The sequence below is a fragment of the Camarhynchus parvulus genome, chromosome 1, assembly GCF_901933205.1.
Source record: "Camarhynchus parvulus chromosome 1, STF_HiC, whole genome shotgun sequence".
Classification (NCBI taxonomy): domain Eukaryota; kingdom Metazoa; phylum Chordata; class Aves; order Passeriformes; family Thraupidae; genus Camarhynchus; species Camarhynchus parvulus.
The window spans coordinates 74464689-74480869 of NC_044571.1; the positions used below are offsets into that span (position 1 = coordinate 74464689).

The following is a 16181-nucleotide window of genomic DNA, read 5'->3' on the forward strand; positions in this document are numbered from 1 at the left end:
GAATGAATCAATATTGATGGAGGTGATTATGGCTGCTAACAATGATGTCTGTATGCACCATAAAATACTGGGGCTAAACTAACGCGTTGCTTTTCTCCTTAGGGATGCTACACTACATTAAGGTTTGTTCCTTGCCCAGCCTTGCCTTTCACACTAAAGCTGCCATTGCAGCAGTGCTTCAGATGGGAATTGTGTGGTGACCTGGGGCAAAGGATGCACCTCTGAGAGGGGAAGAGATGCAAGAGCTGCTGAAACCTGTGTCCTGTTCATCACCATGGTGCTGTGTCTAGGTACAGCCACACAGCAGAGCCTGTGCTCTGTGACCAGTGTGGACTTCTATACAGCTTATGGGCTCAGGAGAGTAACTGTATTTTGTGAACACTTTGTGGTTTCAATGAGGTTAAAACATACTGAAAAATAAGGATGTGCTCAAATAGTTTAATCCAGCGTTATGTAAATAGCTTGTGTGCCAAAGAAAATATTGAAAAGGAGCTTATTATTATCTTACAACTTTGAAACAGGTAAATGCATTTAAAATAATCTGTGGTTTTTATTTTATGCTCTAATTCATATGGAGCCATATATGTTTATGGAATTTAATTTTCAACCAGTATTAGGTAGTTAAAAATTAAACCTATTTTGGCAGTTTTGCAATTGTAAATAATTCAAAAGAATTGACTCATTCATAGCCCAAAAATGCACATTTGTGTTAAGATGGATGTATATTAATCATCAGATTATATCTGTCATTCTGAAATAGTTGTGATGCAAACACTTACCAAAATTTTATATAAAGATATTACACTTTAAGCAATGCATCTGAAATCATAATTTTGCAAAGGTATCAGAAATTACCTCTGGTGCTAATGTCTCAGGTAAACATTATGATAACACTGCTAATCCTCTGAATTTTAATTTACATTTTGTTATACAAGGCATTTTTTTAAAATTTGGCTTCTTAATCCCTTGTGATTCTCTAAATCAGGCTGAAGCAGATGTTTTATGAAAACAGCTATTCTATGAGAAGGGTAACATGTCTAAAATATCAAAATATCAATATCAATACTTCAACTAGCCTGAAAATTAGAAAGTAAACTTAGTTTCTGTAGTCTAAAGACTGTAGGATGGTTTGAGCTACTGGCTTTTCTGCATATTTCTTTTTTATCTTACTCATAAGTAGCTTTTCTCCAGAAGAATAGTTTCCTTCTTTAGAGTCAACATCTTTTGTATTTCTAAATTTTAATTATTGAGAATGCCTAATGTGGAGTCCTTTGACTAAGCAAAAGACTCATGGCAACTGTGATCTCTTCCTGCCAATCCTCTCTGTGTTTGCCTTATAGTGGTATCTTCATTAACACAGTGTAAATGACAGACCTAGTCACTGGTCTTCAAAGGTGTTGGCTAACAGGGTTTTTTTTCTGTCTGCAGGTTTCTACTGGAGTTAAAACACAGATTCCTGAGGGTTGTTAGTTTTCACAGTGTGAGCTGGAAAAGTGACTTCCCCAAGTTAGTGTGAATTGAGGAGGTTTTGAATACCTACTTAGTACATTGCATATTATATGTGAAATACTGCAGAGGATTTATCGTACGAAATTTAAATGCTCAAATAGGGTATGCAGGACTTGAACATGATCAGAACTGCTGCCTACAGTACTTGAAGGAGTTAAAGAGGAGAAATAGAAACTTAACCAATTTTTTTACAATAGTGATCTAGTATCAGATAATTCATAATTTTGATAAATCAATTTTATGCCAAGAAATCTAAGGAAAATATATAGCTAGGTCATTAATTAAATGCCAAAAACTTGGAGAAACTACAGCCCCCCAGACTGATCATATTACTATTTTTGTATGACTATTGTGTACCATGTAAAGCCTACATAAACTCTTCCTTGCAAAAGCTAAATCATGAAAATAGCTGTGCATGATAATTATGTGCTTTGCCCAGTTAACATACACCATATAATTATGGATTTAAATGATTAACAATATAACTATGGTGCAAAAACAATTAATGATTTCGTTGCCATTGAAATCTGTTTTGACAAAGACTAATGATACTTCACAGTTAAATAACTGCATCTGTAACAGCATTTCAATCAAGGCTCCACCATTACCAAGTACAGATGTATTCTGGATCCTTCTAATATTATAGAAAGAGACAAGATTGATTCTGATGGAGAGAGACATTTTCTTTTCCAGAATATATAATTATTATAATGTTGTGAATAAAATTTATGCTTGGTACAAGTATTGTGAAGGTGGTAACGCTATCTGAGAAAAAATCATGCAGAAACAGATTTTAATCTCAGAAGCTCATGGCTTCTGAGATTTCAAACAGAAATGAGTTGTGACCTTTTGTGTTAAGCAGTGAAAGAAAGGCATTCCATGTCAGGAGAATGAATATTTAATTGGAGCTGACTGCTAGTGAATTTGGAAACACCTGTTACATGTGCTTAATGGCATTTCATCCCCAGCCAGCATTTCTTCTGTGAGCTAGATATCAAGGCAAATAGAATCCACATGGACCACTGCATGCATGTGGATTCATCGGGGACAAATAACCAAGATTTCCTTGTAGTTTTTAATAATGTGCTAAAATCAAAACAGGAAAAGAAGCAACCATCCCCATTGTGACTTTCTGTACAATCTTAGCAAAACTGTACCCCACAGCATTTTATATGATGTTTCCTCTGGGACATGATGGAAAAATCAACCGTGGGGTTTAGGAAATTACTATGCTGCTCTGTGCAGCACCTAAGTGTCCAGGTACCAGAACAACCTCTGGTGCATACAAGTCTTAAAGGAACATGGGATAAAATTTTCACATATCCATTCTCAGTAATAAGGACAGGGCCAAGGGGCTTTGGGGTATGAAAGCAAGAGCAAGAGAGCAGAGGAACATTTTGTGTTGTACAGAAAGAGTCCAATCTCACCAGCAAGAGCAAAACTGTCTGTTAATCCATTAACATGGTTGGGAATTAAAAGCTGTAAAATGTTTCCCAAATAGATCATCTCGTCAAGTTGCTAATTCAGTTGCAAATTCTCTCCCAGTCCTGGCTGCAAATAAAAAGCCTTGCTTGAAACACAGCCAACTACTCAGACTATTTGTGTTTATGATTAGGGGATCTATCAGAGAAGATGAACATACTCTTCTTCTAGCAGAGCTTTGCAGCAAAGTCTCTGCCTGACTGATTTTTCTGTTTTCTCCTAGGCCTGGGAACCTGATGCTCTGTAAATTGTCTGGCAAGGACTCAAGGAATTTGCAGGGAGGATGCTCTTGATGGATCCCCTGTGGGAATCCTTAGCAGAAAACTTTGTAAGTAGCAGAAAGAACAATTTCCTTCAAAGCTACAGCTGTAGAAGTACACTAAGCATGCCTGGTGTAGCTCTTGGCCTTAAGGCCCAGCGCACCGGACAGGGCGCGTCGCTGCCATCAAAGTCACCCGACCTCTGAACCTGCATGGCCTCATTCGAGCTGCTTGTAGGGAAAGGTCTCTGCTCTATCCTAGGGTCCAGCTGGGCTCAGGAATTGTTTTGGACAGTAATTATGGGCCAAGAATGTACTGGAGACCATTCTTGCAATTTAACAGATTCACCTTCAGGTGATTTCTGAAGGGCGGGGACATTCCCCGCTGCCACTGATACACCGGGATCGATACAGCCTCAAGGAGCCTTATGACAGTGGGGCAAATGTCCTGGGCAGCAGCTGACTTCAGTAAAAAAGCAGCTCCAAGAGCTTTGCTGCAGCTCATTCCCAGGGCCTAGTGCCAGAATTGCAAAGAGACTGCAGTCATCCTAAACAGATAGCTGGAAAGAGCCTCCTCCTCATTCTTTTTCATTACAAAAAATAAAGTGTTGGCTTTGTATTCTGGCCAGGCCTTCTTCATTAGGGTAATTTGCAACAGGTTCCTCTTGCCTGTGAACTTTACTGCTTTCAGCTCTTGTAAAAGTTGTAGGTTTGACACATCTGTGTGAGCTTCCTTACAACACTTTTTATTTCAGTCTAGTCCTAAGCCAATTTGGGATTGATGAGGTAAATTTTTTTTAAGATAAAAGAAGGAAAAAAAATAGCCCATACAAACAGAAAATGAAAGTGTAATATCAAGTTTCCTCTATAATTTTCAACTAGATGATAGGCCACTGAAACTGTACATCTGAACAAAAGAGTTTTCTCATAAATAGTAACATTTCTTGGATAATTGAAAAACATTCTAGTATAAAACAGTGCTTGGCCATTGATGTCCATGGGTTTGCTCTTGCAATTAAAAGCCAGAAAAGGAGTAACCTCCATACTTGATAAAAGAATTCTGAAAAATCTTTATCTTTTACTATCTTAAGAATTGAGCTGCTTTCAAGACACTGAAGTAGATATACATGCTTGGTGATATTCAGTGTTTCTATTCTTTAAAGAGAAATTTGAAGTTGGCTCCTTCACAAACTTCAAAGAACATGGAGAATTTTGGGAACCTGATATAACCTTTCCATACCAATGCGGAAGGGAGATCACTGAAATTCTGGGGCACATTTCCCACACTCCTGCAGCACAGAGACTGTTTCATTCTGCAGAGCCCCTTGAACTGATGCTAATGGAGAATTTATCAGCTATGCTAAACTGGCAGAAGGGAACTGAAATGGAGCTGCTACAAAAGCCAAGAGGCCTTTCCAATGTATGGCCTGAACTGCCAATGAAATTGAGAAAAATGCAACTGGGGATGGATCAACTGGTGTGCAGGAATTTTTTATGAGGAGGTTGAGGCATGTTATGAGTTCATGGGTGGAAATATTCACATCTGAGTAGTCTGAGGATTTTTTTTATTATTCTATCACTGAAATTAAAAATTTCTCTAAGAATTCTGAACTGTTCTTGGTGCAGATACTAGCAACTGTAGTAATCAGCAAGCTCAGCTCTGAGTTTTGCTACTTTTGGTAACACCAGATACTGAAAATATTTATTTAGATCTGTTGGAGCTATGTTCTTTTAAATATTGGAACTTTATGTGCCAACAGAATTGCTAAGTATTATGGTATTCTGAAGAATCCTTCTCCAGAGCACTCTATAACATAATGTTTTCAGTTGTTAAACTTACCAGGTTTGATCTTAAATTTTATTATTGATGGTCATCTTAAAAGTCTGTCTTCATTGTGAATTGCCTAATTTTGTACTTCTCTGTAGTGGTTTATTACCTATGTTTAATATGGTGGATTTTTCATTTCTCAAACTAGACCAAAGATCCCATCTTTTTAAAAAGATCTGTCCACCATTCCATGAAAATGAATTAATGAGTGATATTCTTCCCAACCAAGTTTTACAGTGTGTCAAGAATAGATGGTCGCTAACATTAATGAATTTTTAAGGGATATACAAACTATGTTCCAATGTTTCAAGGTACCAATTGAATAAATAGTAGAACTTGCATGAAACTACGAAATTTTATCTTGAAAATAAGTGAAAACTCACAGACCTGAAACAAGATTCTGTTTCCTTTCTGTGACCCCAAGATTAAATAAAATGCACATATACTTCCTATTTTGTGACTTATACTATGATAAATTAAATCCTGCTTCAAAAATTGGTATGCTTACCCCATAAACAAGTTCTCCCACCATCCCATTCCAGATTTTTGTCTCTGGATCCCTTGCTCCATATTTTCCATCAGGAACAATGGCAATTTTGTACTTGATACCAATATGTTTTGCAATTTCTGATGCCAGATCTACACAGTATCCTTCAAACTTGTCATTCCCTTCAAACGTATCATGGTTTTTCTTGAACATAACATATGGGGCTTCCTATAATGAAAGAAGTAGAACTGTAAAGAAGAAGTGTACCGAATATAGTCTGAAAAAAACCAAACATGTCATGAGCTGACTGAACAACACACAATTTAGAAAAAGTTAATGGACAGTATTAGCAGGTTTAAATTAAAATGTATGAACAGAAATCCTTCTGGCAAGATATACTCTTCACACTAATTTGGGTTATACATTTCACAAGAATTATTATTATTACTTTGTTTTAAATGACAGACCTTGGTGCAGTATATACTAAATTTAAAGCATGAATAGAGGTTGGGCCTATACAGTGCAAAGGGCTGTGAGATCATGAAGGTACAATGTAGACTTCTGACTTCAGTGAGTAAGCATATGCTCTAACATAGTGGGGTTATCACCTATGTAACTTCAGGTGCAGAGCCTGAGTGGCTTCATTTCTTGAGTTTAGAATGTATAGCTCCTAAGAGGCTACACACATTTTAGTGAGAACACAGAAATACACTCCCAAGGAAACATGCATATTCCTTTAAAATAAACAGTGCAGATTCTGCAAGGTTTTTTAGGATGAACTTCAGTGATATGCATGGACAAGAATGGCATTAAGTTGACAGTGACTTTACATGTTGTATGAAAAAGAAGTACCAAATATTTTGGGACAGTGAGTGCCATTGAGAACGAGTAAAACCTGTCTTGATGAGTGGATCTTGCATTCCCTGTATAAACCATACTACCACAATAGTGAACATTATACAGCTGGGAAATCAAGGTAATTTTTAGCTCTATGTGAATTTTCAGACTTTAGAAATTATTAAGTAAATCTATACTTTCTGATGGTATTTTAAATTACTTCACATAGTTTATATTCAGAGCCAGTTCCAGATGAAATATTTGTCTAATATAAAGGGTAATTTAGGTCACCCTTTGCTTGAATTTACATCACCAAATACCAGCAACTTAAGTTTTCTCTGTGCTATCCCTGGAAAATGTTGGTCTTTTGACACAAACCTTGGTAGTATTCTGCCCCATTCCCATCTTTCCTACAGATATAATTAGCACAAGAATAAAAATAAATTTAAACATGTAGTGCAGCAATGCTTGCTTCACTGAAACTACAAGAACATCATCTGTAAGCAACAACAATTTTGTAACCTCTATTAGGTGTCTAACAAGGGTGGATAGGTGGTATTACATGAGTGCAGTGCAATGAGTGCCTTTGCCTGTATAGAGTTTGCATCTTCAAAGGAAAACTGCTGAGTATTACCAGCAGCCTGCACTTTTTCTTTTATTCCTATCCCTACTTAAATCACCTTGATCTCAACCACTGGTCTTCTAGAGGGAGAGAGGCAGAAAAGCAGGGAGATCTTGACCTCTGCAGAAGTTCTTGATTTTTGGAAGTATTTTGGCCATGTGTATAAAATGTTCTTCCCTCACAAAGACTTTTTGTTCACATGAGAGGAAGAGCCAAAATCTGTGCCTCTCCACATATGTTATTGCACACAAAAAGGTTTAAAACAAACAGAGGTGAAAAAGACTCTGTCCTGTCTGTGATTAGCCAACTGCTTGCTAGAAGGGCAACAAATTGTCCACTTCCTATGTTCGTGAAGGCTCCTTATAAGCTTCAGCTACATTGCTTGCTGCACCTCAAAAGCAATTTTGCATTCCAAAGGCTAGAGTCAGTGATTTCCAGCTCTTCTGATTCAGCCATAAATCCCAGCCAAAGGCATGCAGCTAGAGTCATACCAGGAGATAATTCTGGTGATGGACTCAAAGACAGGCACAGTGTATGCCAGATCAGCTTGCTCCTTCCTCCAAAACCCAGACACTGTGCTTCTGCCTGCACCTCACCACTGGCACGGCTGCTGCAAACAAAGCATTTTAACTGCTTCTACACAGCAAAAACAAGTGACAGATACCTCAATTTTTCTGTTAAAAGTTAAGTGCACTTCAGCCCTCCTAGCCAGGAGTTCTGTGAGGGAACACGGAGAAGGTAAGTGGAGTGGCCAATACTGTCCTTGGTAGGTACAAGGAGAGGCCATCCCATGCAGTTGAGTGACCACTAAGATCTGACAGGGATCTGTTGGGTACCTGGAGGAACTGCATTGGTTCTCTTCCCCATCCACCTCCCTTTCTTACACTGATCTCACTGATTTAGAGTAAAATACAGCAGGGAGCATTTTTCATAATGCAATTAGCTTATAGAGTAAGGTAGCAGGCCTTGCTGTGACTGCTTGCAAAGAAGCAGCAACTGAGTATGATCTGCCAGTGTGTAATCACACAATTAAAGGTAACAGCAACACCTACTATCATTTGCTTATATGTTGATCTTCCTTCCTAACCTATTTTATTTTTTAATTCTTGTGCCTACTTTACCTGCCAAGTAATCAGATATCTACTTTCAAGATAGAATTTGATGGGGGAATGCCAGTCGGACTGCATGTGAGTTTCTGATAAAAACTGTTTTTAAAAAAAAAGAAATCAAATAGTAGCCCTAGTTTTAAATCCTGTCCATTTCAGACTTTGAGGATGTCTCAAATTGATGAGGTGTTCAGTTGTTATAATAAAAAGACACTGAAAGGCAGGTTTTGCTAACAAGTAACTTACACAGATAAACTTTCAAAGTCATACTGTGAAGTCATGAAATATCTGACTTGATCAGTAGCATGTACTTAGCCATATCTTGATGCTCTTTTCTATCTGTGGCACTGAAAAAGACCTTTTTATTTTGTATGATCCATTGCAATAGAATTTTTGAAGTTAGTAGTAATGCTGGTGTAATCATGGTAGTCTAAAAATGCAAGAGCTGCAAGCTGTCTGTGGAGAGGTATTATCTTCTATTAAATCAGCTGAAATAGCTGAAAACATAGGCCTACTTTTTAATTGTTTCCAGTTTTAGCATCTTGTCTAATAGAAAGATTAACTCTGCCCGCCATCTTTGTTCTTACTATATTTTTGGATTTTTTGACTATGAGCTTTTAACCTACTGATATAAAACACATTTCTGACTTACTGATGAATGAGGTTTAATATTGCAATATTGCAAGACTTCACTGCTTAAGAGTATTCTGTGGAATACTGAATCAAGGAAAAGTCCACATTGAAATGACCAATGACTAGCACGGAACAGATATTTGAAATGGTGCAAGCTTTACTTATATAATTCACAATTTCATAACAATACTTAACATTTGCAAATACAAGTTGATGTCTGCAACAATTACCTTTATAGATGTAAACAGATCATTCCACCACATTGCCACAAATTCATGTGTACAGTTAAATGCTCACAACTGATGATTCATACTATAAGGGAAGTCGGACAAAGTAACTAACCCAAATAACAAACAGATTTAAACTCGGTTCTCCTATCCCAAACTGGATTTCAAAATATTCACCATTGCAAAAATAATTTGTAAAAGTGACAAATATCTGTGCAAGGAAATTTCTGATTTTTAGAACAGGTGTGGGACACATTATCACACTTTATTCTGAAAGAAACTTCTGTAAATGTCAGTGGAAGGGTTTTTTGGTGACTTTTTTTTGTCTTTCTCTTTTTTTTTTTTCTTCTGAATAAAGTGTCCAGGATTCGGTTTGAAGTCATTATTTTCATGCAACAAACTTAATTTTTTTCTCCAGTCTACTGAAGAATTTAATTAATAAAGTTTCTAATGAAAAAATATATTTCTATTATGCGAAAAAAGCCTATAATTTGAATTTCTGAGGTAAGACTCTATCAAGAGTATCAGTCAAAACAGTGATGGTGATTTTCAGTCACCCAATGAAAGTTGCCTGACATCTTAGATGCCCTAAGGTGACCTGGCTTGACCCCAAGGTGCTGTTCTGCAGGTGCTTTGTGCTTGCTCTTTACAGATAGGTCTGATACCCTCAGTATAAGGCATCCACCTATAGGCCACTGAATCAATTTCAAAATCTTTGTGGAATTACAATCTCGGGGCAAAACTTATCCCACATGCCTGGAAAAGTACATACACCAGCTAAAACATCCAGAAGGAGAGGTCACGTATAAAGCACGTGACAGGCACGTGCTTACACAGGCAAGGGTGACCCTGCCAGTGTAAGAAATGGAGGACAGGCTGTGTATCCTAGAGCATCTTGAATGTCACTGAATGCAACTGAATCAATACCCTTTGTAAAGCCATCCACATCTAGGTGACTTGGTTGTGAACTGGATCCTGCCCTTGAAACTTAATCTGCCAACACCAAGCATACCTCATTCAGATATTGAACTGTAAGCACAATGCAGATGCAGCTCACCATCAAGCTTTGGTTTTAAAGGAATTCTGTGATTTTTAAGTTTTGCAGTCTCAGAGTTAAGTGCAGAGTTGGCTCCATCATGAAATGTATTGGAGAGTTTGGATTAGTCTTCCGAGCCTACTTCCCTAAATTCTTCCTCAACAATTTGGGACCATATTTCTGAACCTGCAGTATTAGAGATGATCATTCTCCCTAGCTAGACAAGTCCCTTGCTTTACCTTAGTGTTAGAGCAGGGCTGCAAAGAGCATCCCTTCTCCAGTCATGCAATGAGCCTACTGTGCATTTGGAGGTGTTACCATCCCACCCTCTGCACAGGTAGGAAATCTGTCCTTTCTAGAGTGCAGGAGGCTGTGCATCACATGAGGTGCAGAACAGGAGCTATAAATGGCAGTTGGTAAAGAACATCAGCTTCCCCCAGCTGCCTCCTCTCTCTGGGCCACTACTGCACCACAGAGCTAATGGGGATAGGCTGAGAGCCTAAACCAAATTTGTAAAATAACTTCTACGTGCTCTCACTATGTTACAAATGAAGAAAACATTTTGCCAAGTAAAAAACACTGTACTAAGTTCTTTGGGTGCAGAGCTGATTCATTATAATGCACTTTCTATGCAACAGGCATACAGCCACACTACAGCAAAGTAAGCATAGACACATAAAAGCTGAAGAAACAGAGGACAAATCAACTTGTGCTATTTGGCTTTAGGCAAAAATTAAAGCGAGCCATGCTGAAAACCTGTAAGCTTTTCCTATGCTGCCATGACATCTGTCTTTGAAGACTGAAAAGTCTGACAGCACTGCTTGCAGAAGCTTTTCAGTTTAATGTGGGAAACTATGCATGCGACCAAAATTAAATGTGTCATCTACAATGGTTCAACTTCCCTTCAACATGAAGAGGGCAATGAAGAGGTGAAAAAGTCTCTGTGGCATTTGCAACATAACAAAGAAGAGAAAAATAACAGGAGTCTGAAAGTTATTCTAGTTAAATATTTCTTTTCTTTGTGTGTGTGATCATATGCTTGCAGATGCTAAATACATTGTCCTAGCAAGCCAATATTAAGAATCATGGTTCTATTCTGCCTTCAGCATCATGTGTGCAGCTCCCAGAGAAGTACATGGGAGATGGGCATGATAAGGCAGAATTCACCATATATTCTTATTCAAACCAAATTCCAATATATTTCTCTTGCACTGTGATTTTGAAACATGGAAAGGGGACAGTTTTGGTCAAGAAGCTGTGCTGCTTTCAATTAATTGCATTTATCCAAAAATGACATGCTGCATTAACACAGGGCATGCTTTGGAATACTAATTCAGCTTTTTGGTTTTGCAAACGATCCCATCAGTCCCTTCAATACAGGGACTGGAAAAGTTCTTTTGAAGATAACATTTATTATGCACATCAAAATGCTTCAATGCAAACAGGACAGGCAAGATAACACATTTTAAAAGCTTTCTTGTTTTCCTTTTTTTTCCTTTCTGGTGAACAGAAACCTTTTCTATTACTTTTCATTATTATATTTTACTCGCTTCTCCTAAGCTTGGAGCTATTTATGGAAATTACAGTATTCATGTGTGAGAGCTTCAGTCAAAGGTATCAGGATTGGTTTGAGAGGAAAATTTCGACTGAAAGCTTGTAATTCACATCGTTCTCTTCTCAGCTTGGCAAAGTTGAAGGTTAACATCATCTGTTCTAGACATTTCAGATTAGTCACAGAACTTTTCTTGGTGGTTCAGTGCCTGGTCATCCAGTCAGAGGAACAGTAATCCATATGGAAAAATTAGCTCAATGTTACTAGACTGGTGGTTAATACTTGAGCCTTAGTTAGGAATGTTCGCAGCATCTTGGGACTCTTTTCTTCCTTGATCAATTTCTTAAAATAGGATTCTTCATCAGAGGCTGAAAAGAGGAGGACTGTACTGAAGTATATTTTTTTCCATCACCGAGTCTTTTTTTTTTGTTTTTTTAGGAAAAAGATACATATATTTAAAATTTCTCATGCAAAAATAAAATTAAAAGTTACACAATTTGGTTAGGAGTTACATTCTGAATTCCTGTATAGTAGTTTGGTTGTTTTCTATCCTGGAATGATAACCTTCAATGGGAGATTTGTTAAGACATAATTAATGCATAAATGCTGATGCACACTGCTGAAAATCTGGTAATTAACTGTATTTTTAGATAGAAGATGTCTTGATGCTTTCCTTTGGATTACTTTAAACTCTGCATTGAGTTAGAAAAATTCTTTTTTTAACACCTACAGAATATTCCTTCCCATTTGAGACACAGTTTATTAGGTTAACATATCTTGTCTAAATGAGGCAGGTGAAAAGGGCAGTGAACTGAGATGTAAAATCTTAAAAGCGGTCACGTAAAGGTCACCCTTTGCCAGTTGGCTTTGATAAACATCAGCTTTAAAGGGCATGTCTGACTTCAGAGGAAAAAAAAAGTTTAATATTTTGTTTAAAATACAGATTTGTAAGAAACAACTGTTTTGAAAAATTGTGAATTAAAAATGTAAATGAATGAAGCAACTCATTCTCCTTTGCAACCACTCTAAAAACGCAATAATCCTGGAAAATCAAATTCCAAATCTATATAGATTTTATTAAAATGATAAAATGCTGAATGAAGAATGCATCTACTAAATTCATGTTTTCATTCACAATTAAGAATAGATAATCCAGTTTTGACTGGCTGGCTGAACCATACTACTTAGAGCTTTAGCTCTTGCTAAAGTCAATTACTGAGTTTATAATTTACCAAGAAAAAGGGACACTGGCATTACAGTAATCTCATTTTATACCCTCTGTTCTATTCTGTCATTTAAAGGTTTTGGGTTTTTCTTCCACTGTTCTGTGAGTCAAGATATATCAATTAGAGGTTGTAAGAACTCATAACTCTGAGACTTATTTTAGAAAAAAATGGAGAAGACTGAATTAAAGAAAAAGTTACCACAACTCAATTTTTAAAACCTGATTTCAAGTGAATAATTTTATGAAATGCATACCAAAAAAAAATCTGTGCAGACATGACAGACAGTATAATTAAGATATATGGCTCTCATCCTCCCACCAAACTAGGAACTGGCAGACTAAATTAGATCATAACTAGAAATGAGATTGTGTCACACACCAGTATAAGCATTAAAAAAAAGAAACACCTTACCAAAATTGTAGTGACAACTACTGTTCTATTCTCAATGGCTGCAGTGTCATTTCCAAGTGTAGGTTCATGCTGAATCAAAACTAATTTATCCATGTCATTCCAGTAACCAACCTGCAAAACAAAATGTATATCATTTGCAGTAAGGTCTACATTCTGCATAACAACAAATATAAACTACTATAAGAACAAAAGTGATCCAAAGACGGTTTTGTCCAAAGGAAGCGCTGTCAGGTTAGATATGGGAGTATGCATCTATCACCATGGGTGTACCCCTTGCACCCCTGCTGCACAGAGACAGACCTGGTGTCACCTCCACTTCGCTGCTCTTGAATGATCTGAGCTACTTACTTCAACCAGAGACACAAGGTAAATCCCATTTTCATTACCTTGAAGCCTTCCTGGGGCATAAACAAGATATAAGAATTTTTTCTCCCCACAAGAATATTTTCATTTATTAGTCCTCCAGATCTTTTGGTTTTAGACAGAGGAATGAAAGGCATCTGGATGACAGTTTTGCAATCCCACGGCTGATCTCAATTCCTTGCTCCATCATGGGCTTCCCAGGAGACCCCAGCTCCGGGATTTATACCAGGCTTGTTCCACTTAACTGCTAGCACTGACCTTTTATTACCTACATTAGAAACCTGTTATTTGTGCTTTTTTTACACTCACAGGACAGACAGTACCAGCAGCCAGTGACTCAGCTCATGCAAGATAAGCATCCCTCCTAGAAAGGTGCTTGCTCTTCCCACTGACTGCAAAGCATGGTGAGACTGAATTTTTCATAAATATATCTCTGGGAAGTGCCTACAGGGAGGTGGAACAAATTGGGTTTTTCTCTCCTTGGCTGCTTTTAGGCTGCATAACCCTTCCCTGAGCAGTATTAAGGTAAAACAGTTGCCCTTGTTCATTGCTGGCAGTTAATTTCTCTAGAGTCAGATTTGAAGCAGTTGTCCTTGTAATCCCATGGAAGAAAATCACCAAACATATTCTTTCCGCCTTCTTGTCCATTCTCTTTTCTACAGATAGATCATGGCTGTCTGTGCATCCACTGACAAGGCTGCTGGGGCTTTTTCCTCTGAGCCAGCACTGACAGCTCCATGTCAAATGGAGCACATGAACACAACATGAACACAAACCTGTCAGTAGCACAGCGTTCAAATCCCACCTCAAGGGGCTCCCCTGCTTGCTGAGAACCTAATGAATTGGGAGGCTGATCTTTCTTCCCAGCATGATTTAACAGACACATGATCTAACAGGTTTCTATCAAAGAGATGCAATTGAACCAGGCACAGCTCAGATTCTGGGAGCACCTGGGGACAAGTCAGCAGGAACTGCCCCTTGCTCTCTTCCTTGATTAATTAGGAGTTCATGAGACCAAGAGTTGGAAGAAAGGAATGCCTTGTTTATCTTACTAGAAGAGGAACAGGAATTTCAATGGAAAGTGGGCTCCAGGCAGAACTTCAATGTCAAGCAAACATGCACAGACTGTGCATGCACAAGTTCTGGTATGTTTAGTTGAAATATTCCTTTTCTTTTTGAGATTGCTCTTACAGCACTGGAGCCTTGATTTAGGTGTCTGCAGCTAACAGGAAGTGTGAGCAGTGCTGATATAGTGGAGAGGAAGGTTTTCTTCCTAGTAGTATGGACTTCTAACAAATATTATTTTTCAGCCAGACAGCCAGACAGCCACAGATAAAATTGATTATTGAAAATGTGGAGTTCTTGTCAAAAAAATGTGACCAGCTAAAGGCAAAATATGCCCACCAAAATCTGGCAGTTTGAGGACCTATTATGATAGTGAATCATGATTTTTCATTGTGCAATTCTTCACTGCTATAAAGTTCAGAAGGAAATCAGAAAATTAATGATATACTGTGCTACAGAAGTAAGTACCATATGAAAATTCGGACAGAGATAAAGGCATTATTTGAGAAATGACAGGCATCTTTTAAAGGAATTTTAGCTTTTGTGCATTGGTGTGAGCTTGTATGTATTCAGTGCTAACCTGCACTAAAGTAACTCTGAAACTAGATTACTGAATAAATATGAAAGATATGTCATGACACTTGTATAAAAGTATAGAGATACACAGTCAGTCTGAGAGCACTAAATAACAGTATGCTTTCCCATAAATACCTCAGCTCCACAAGGAAAAAAAAATCTCAAAGGATAGGATTGAATTTACACATAAAAATACCTCCAATTCTATTTGGGTTGCAATTGAACTTCATAGCAGTTGCATCCACTTATACAGAGGCTGAATTTATCTTTTAGGGAAAAATACTGCAAAAATATTTGCCTCAAAGTAAATTTGCCATAACAGTTTGGATTTGAATGAACAGGGTCCTTTCTGAAGGCCTGTGCACCTTGTAGTAACCACTGAAGTAATCCTGTTGGAGCTCACAAGCCACTGAGACCAGGAGAATACGGAAACATTCTGATAACTAATTTTCATGTGGCCAAGTTGGAATTCAGAATCCAAATCTTAGACTGTCTAATCCATGCAATGTAATGTATATACTTTGTCCACTTTTTCTTTTCCATTTTTTTTTTCATTTTATCACCTACATTAGACCAAATGACTTCCACAGGTCCCTTATCATTCAGCATGCATCCTATCTGGTGATAGGATGCATGGTGAGTGACACAATTACAGAATTACTGAGCTGGGAAGGGACCTCTGGAAGTCATTTGGTCAAACCCCTTTGTTCAGCCTAAAGCCAGCTGCCCAGGACTGTGTCTGGATGGCTTCTGAATGTCTCCAAGGATAAAGACTTCACAACCCCCCTGCAAACCTATGGCAGAGCTTGGTCACTCTCAGAGTATGAAAAAGTATTTCCTAATGGTCAGAAGGAACCTCCTGTGTTTCAGTTTGTGCTCATCGGCTCTGGTCCAATGCCTGGGCACCAGTGTAAAGCCTGTATCACTTGATCACAACCCTCCAGTCACAGGAGCCATTCCAT

At 37.9% G+C, this 16181-nt stretch overlaps 1 protein-coding gene across 4 annotated transcripts in view; it reads right to left on the minus strand.

Annotated features, from left to right (window-relative positions):
- The window catches only part of GRIA4 (glutamate ionotropic receptor AMPA type subunit 4), a 216885-nt gene that overhangs the window by 50525 nt on the left and 150179 nt on the right, over positions 1–16181 (minus strand). For 3 of the 4 annotated variants that reach the window (XM_030961258.1, XM_030961346.1, XM_030961431.1), the window contains exons 9-10: positions 13216–13326; positions 5587–5793 (exon numbers count right to left, since the gene is read on the minus strand). In XM_030961258.1, coding sequence (XP_030817118.1) covers positions 5587–5793; positions 13216–13326 — 318 coding nt within the window. Of the gene's footprint in view, positions 1–5586; positions 5794–8898; positions 11947–13215; positions 13327–16181 lie in introns of those variants that run through there. The other variant, XM_030961516.1, reaches the window with a different exon arrangement.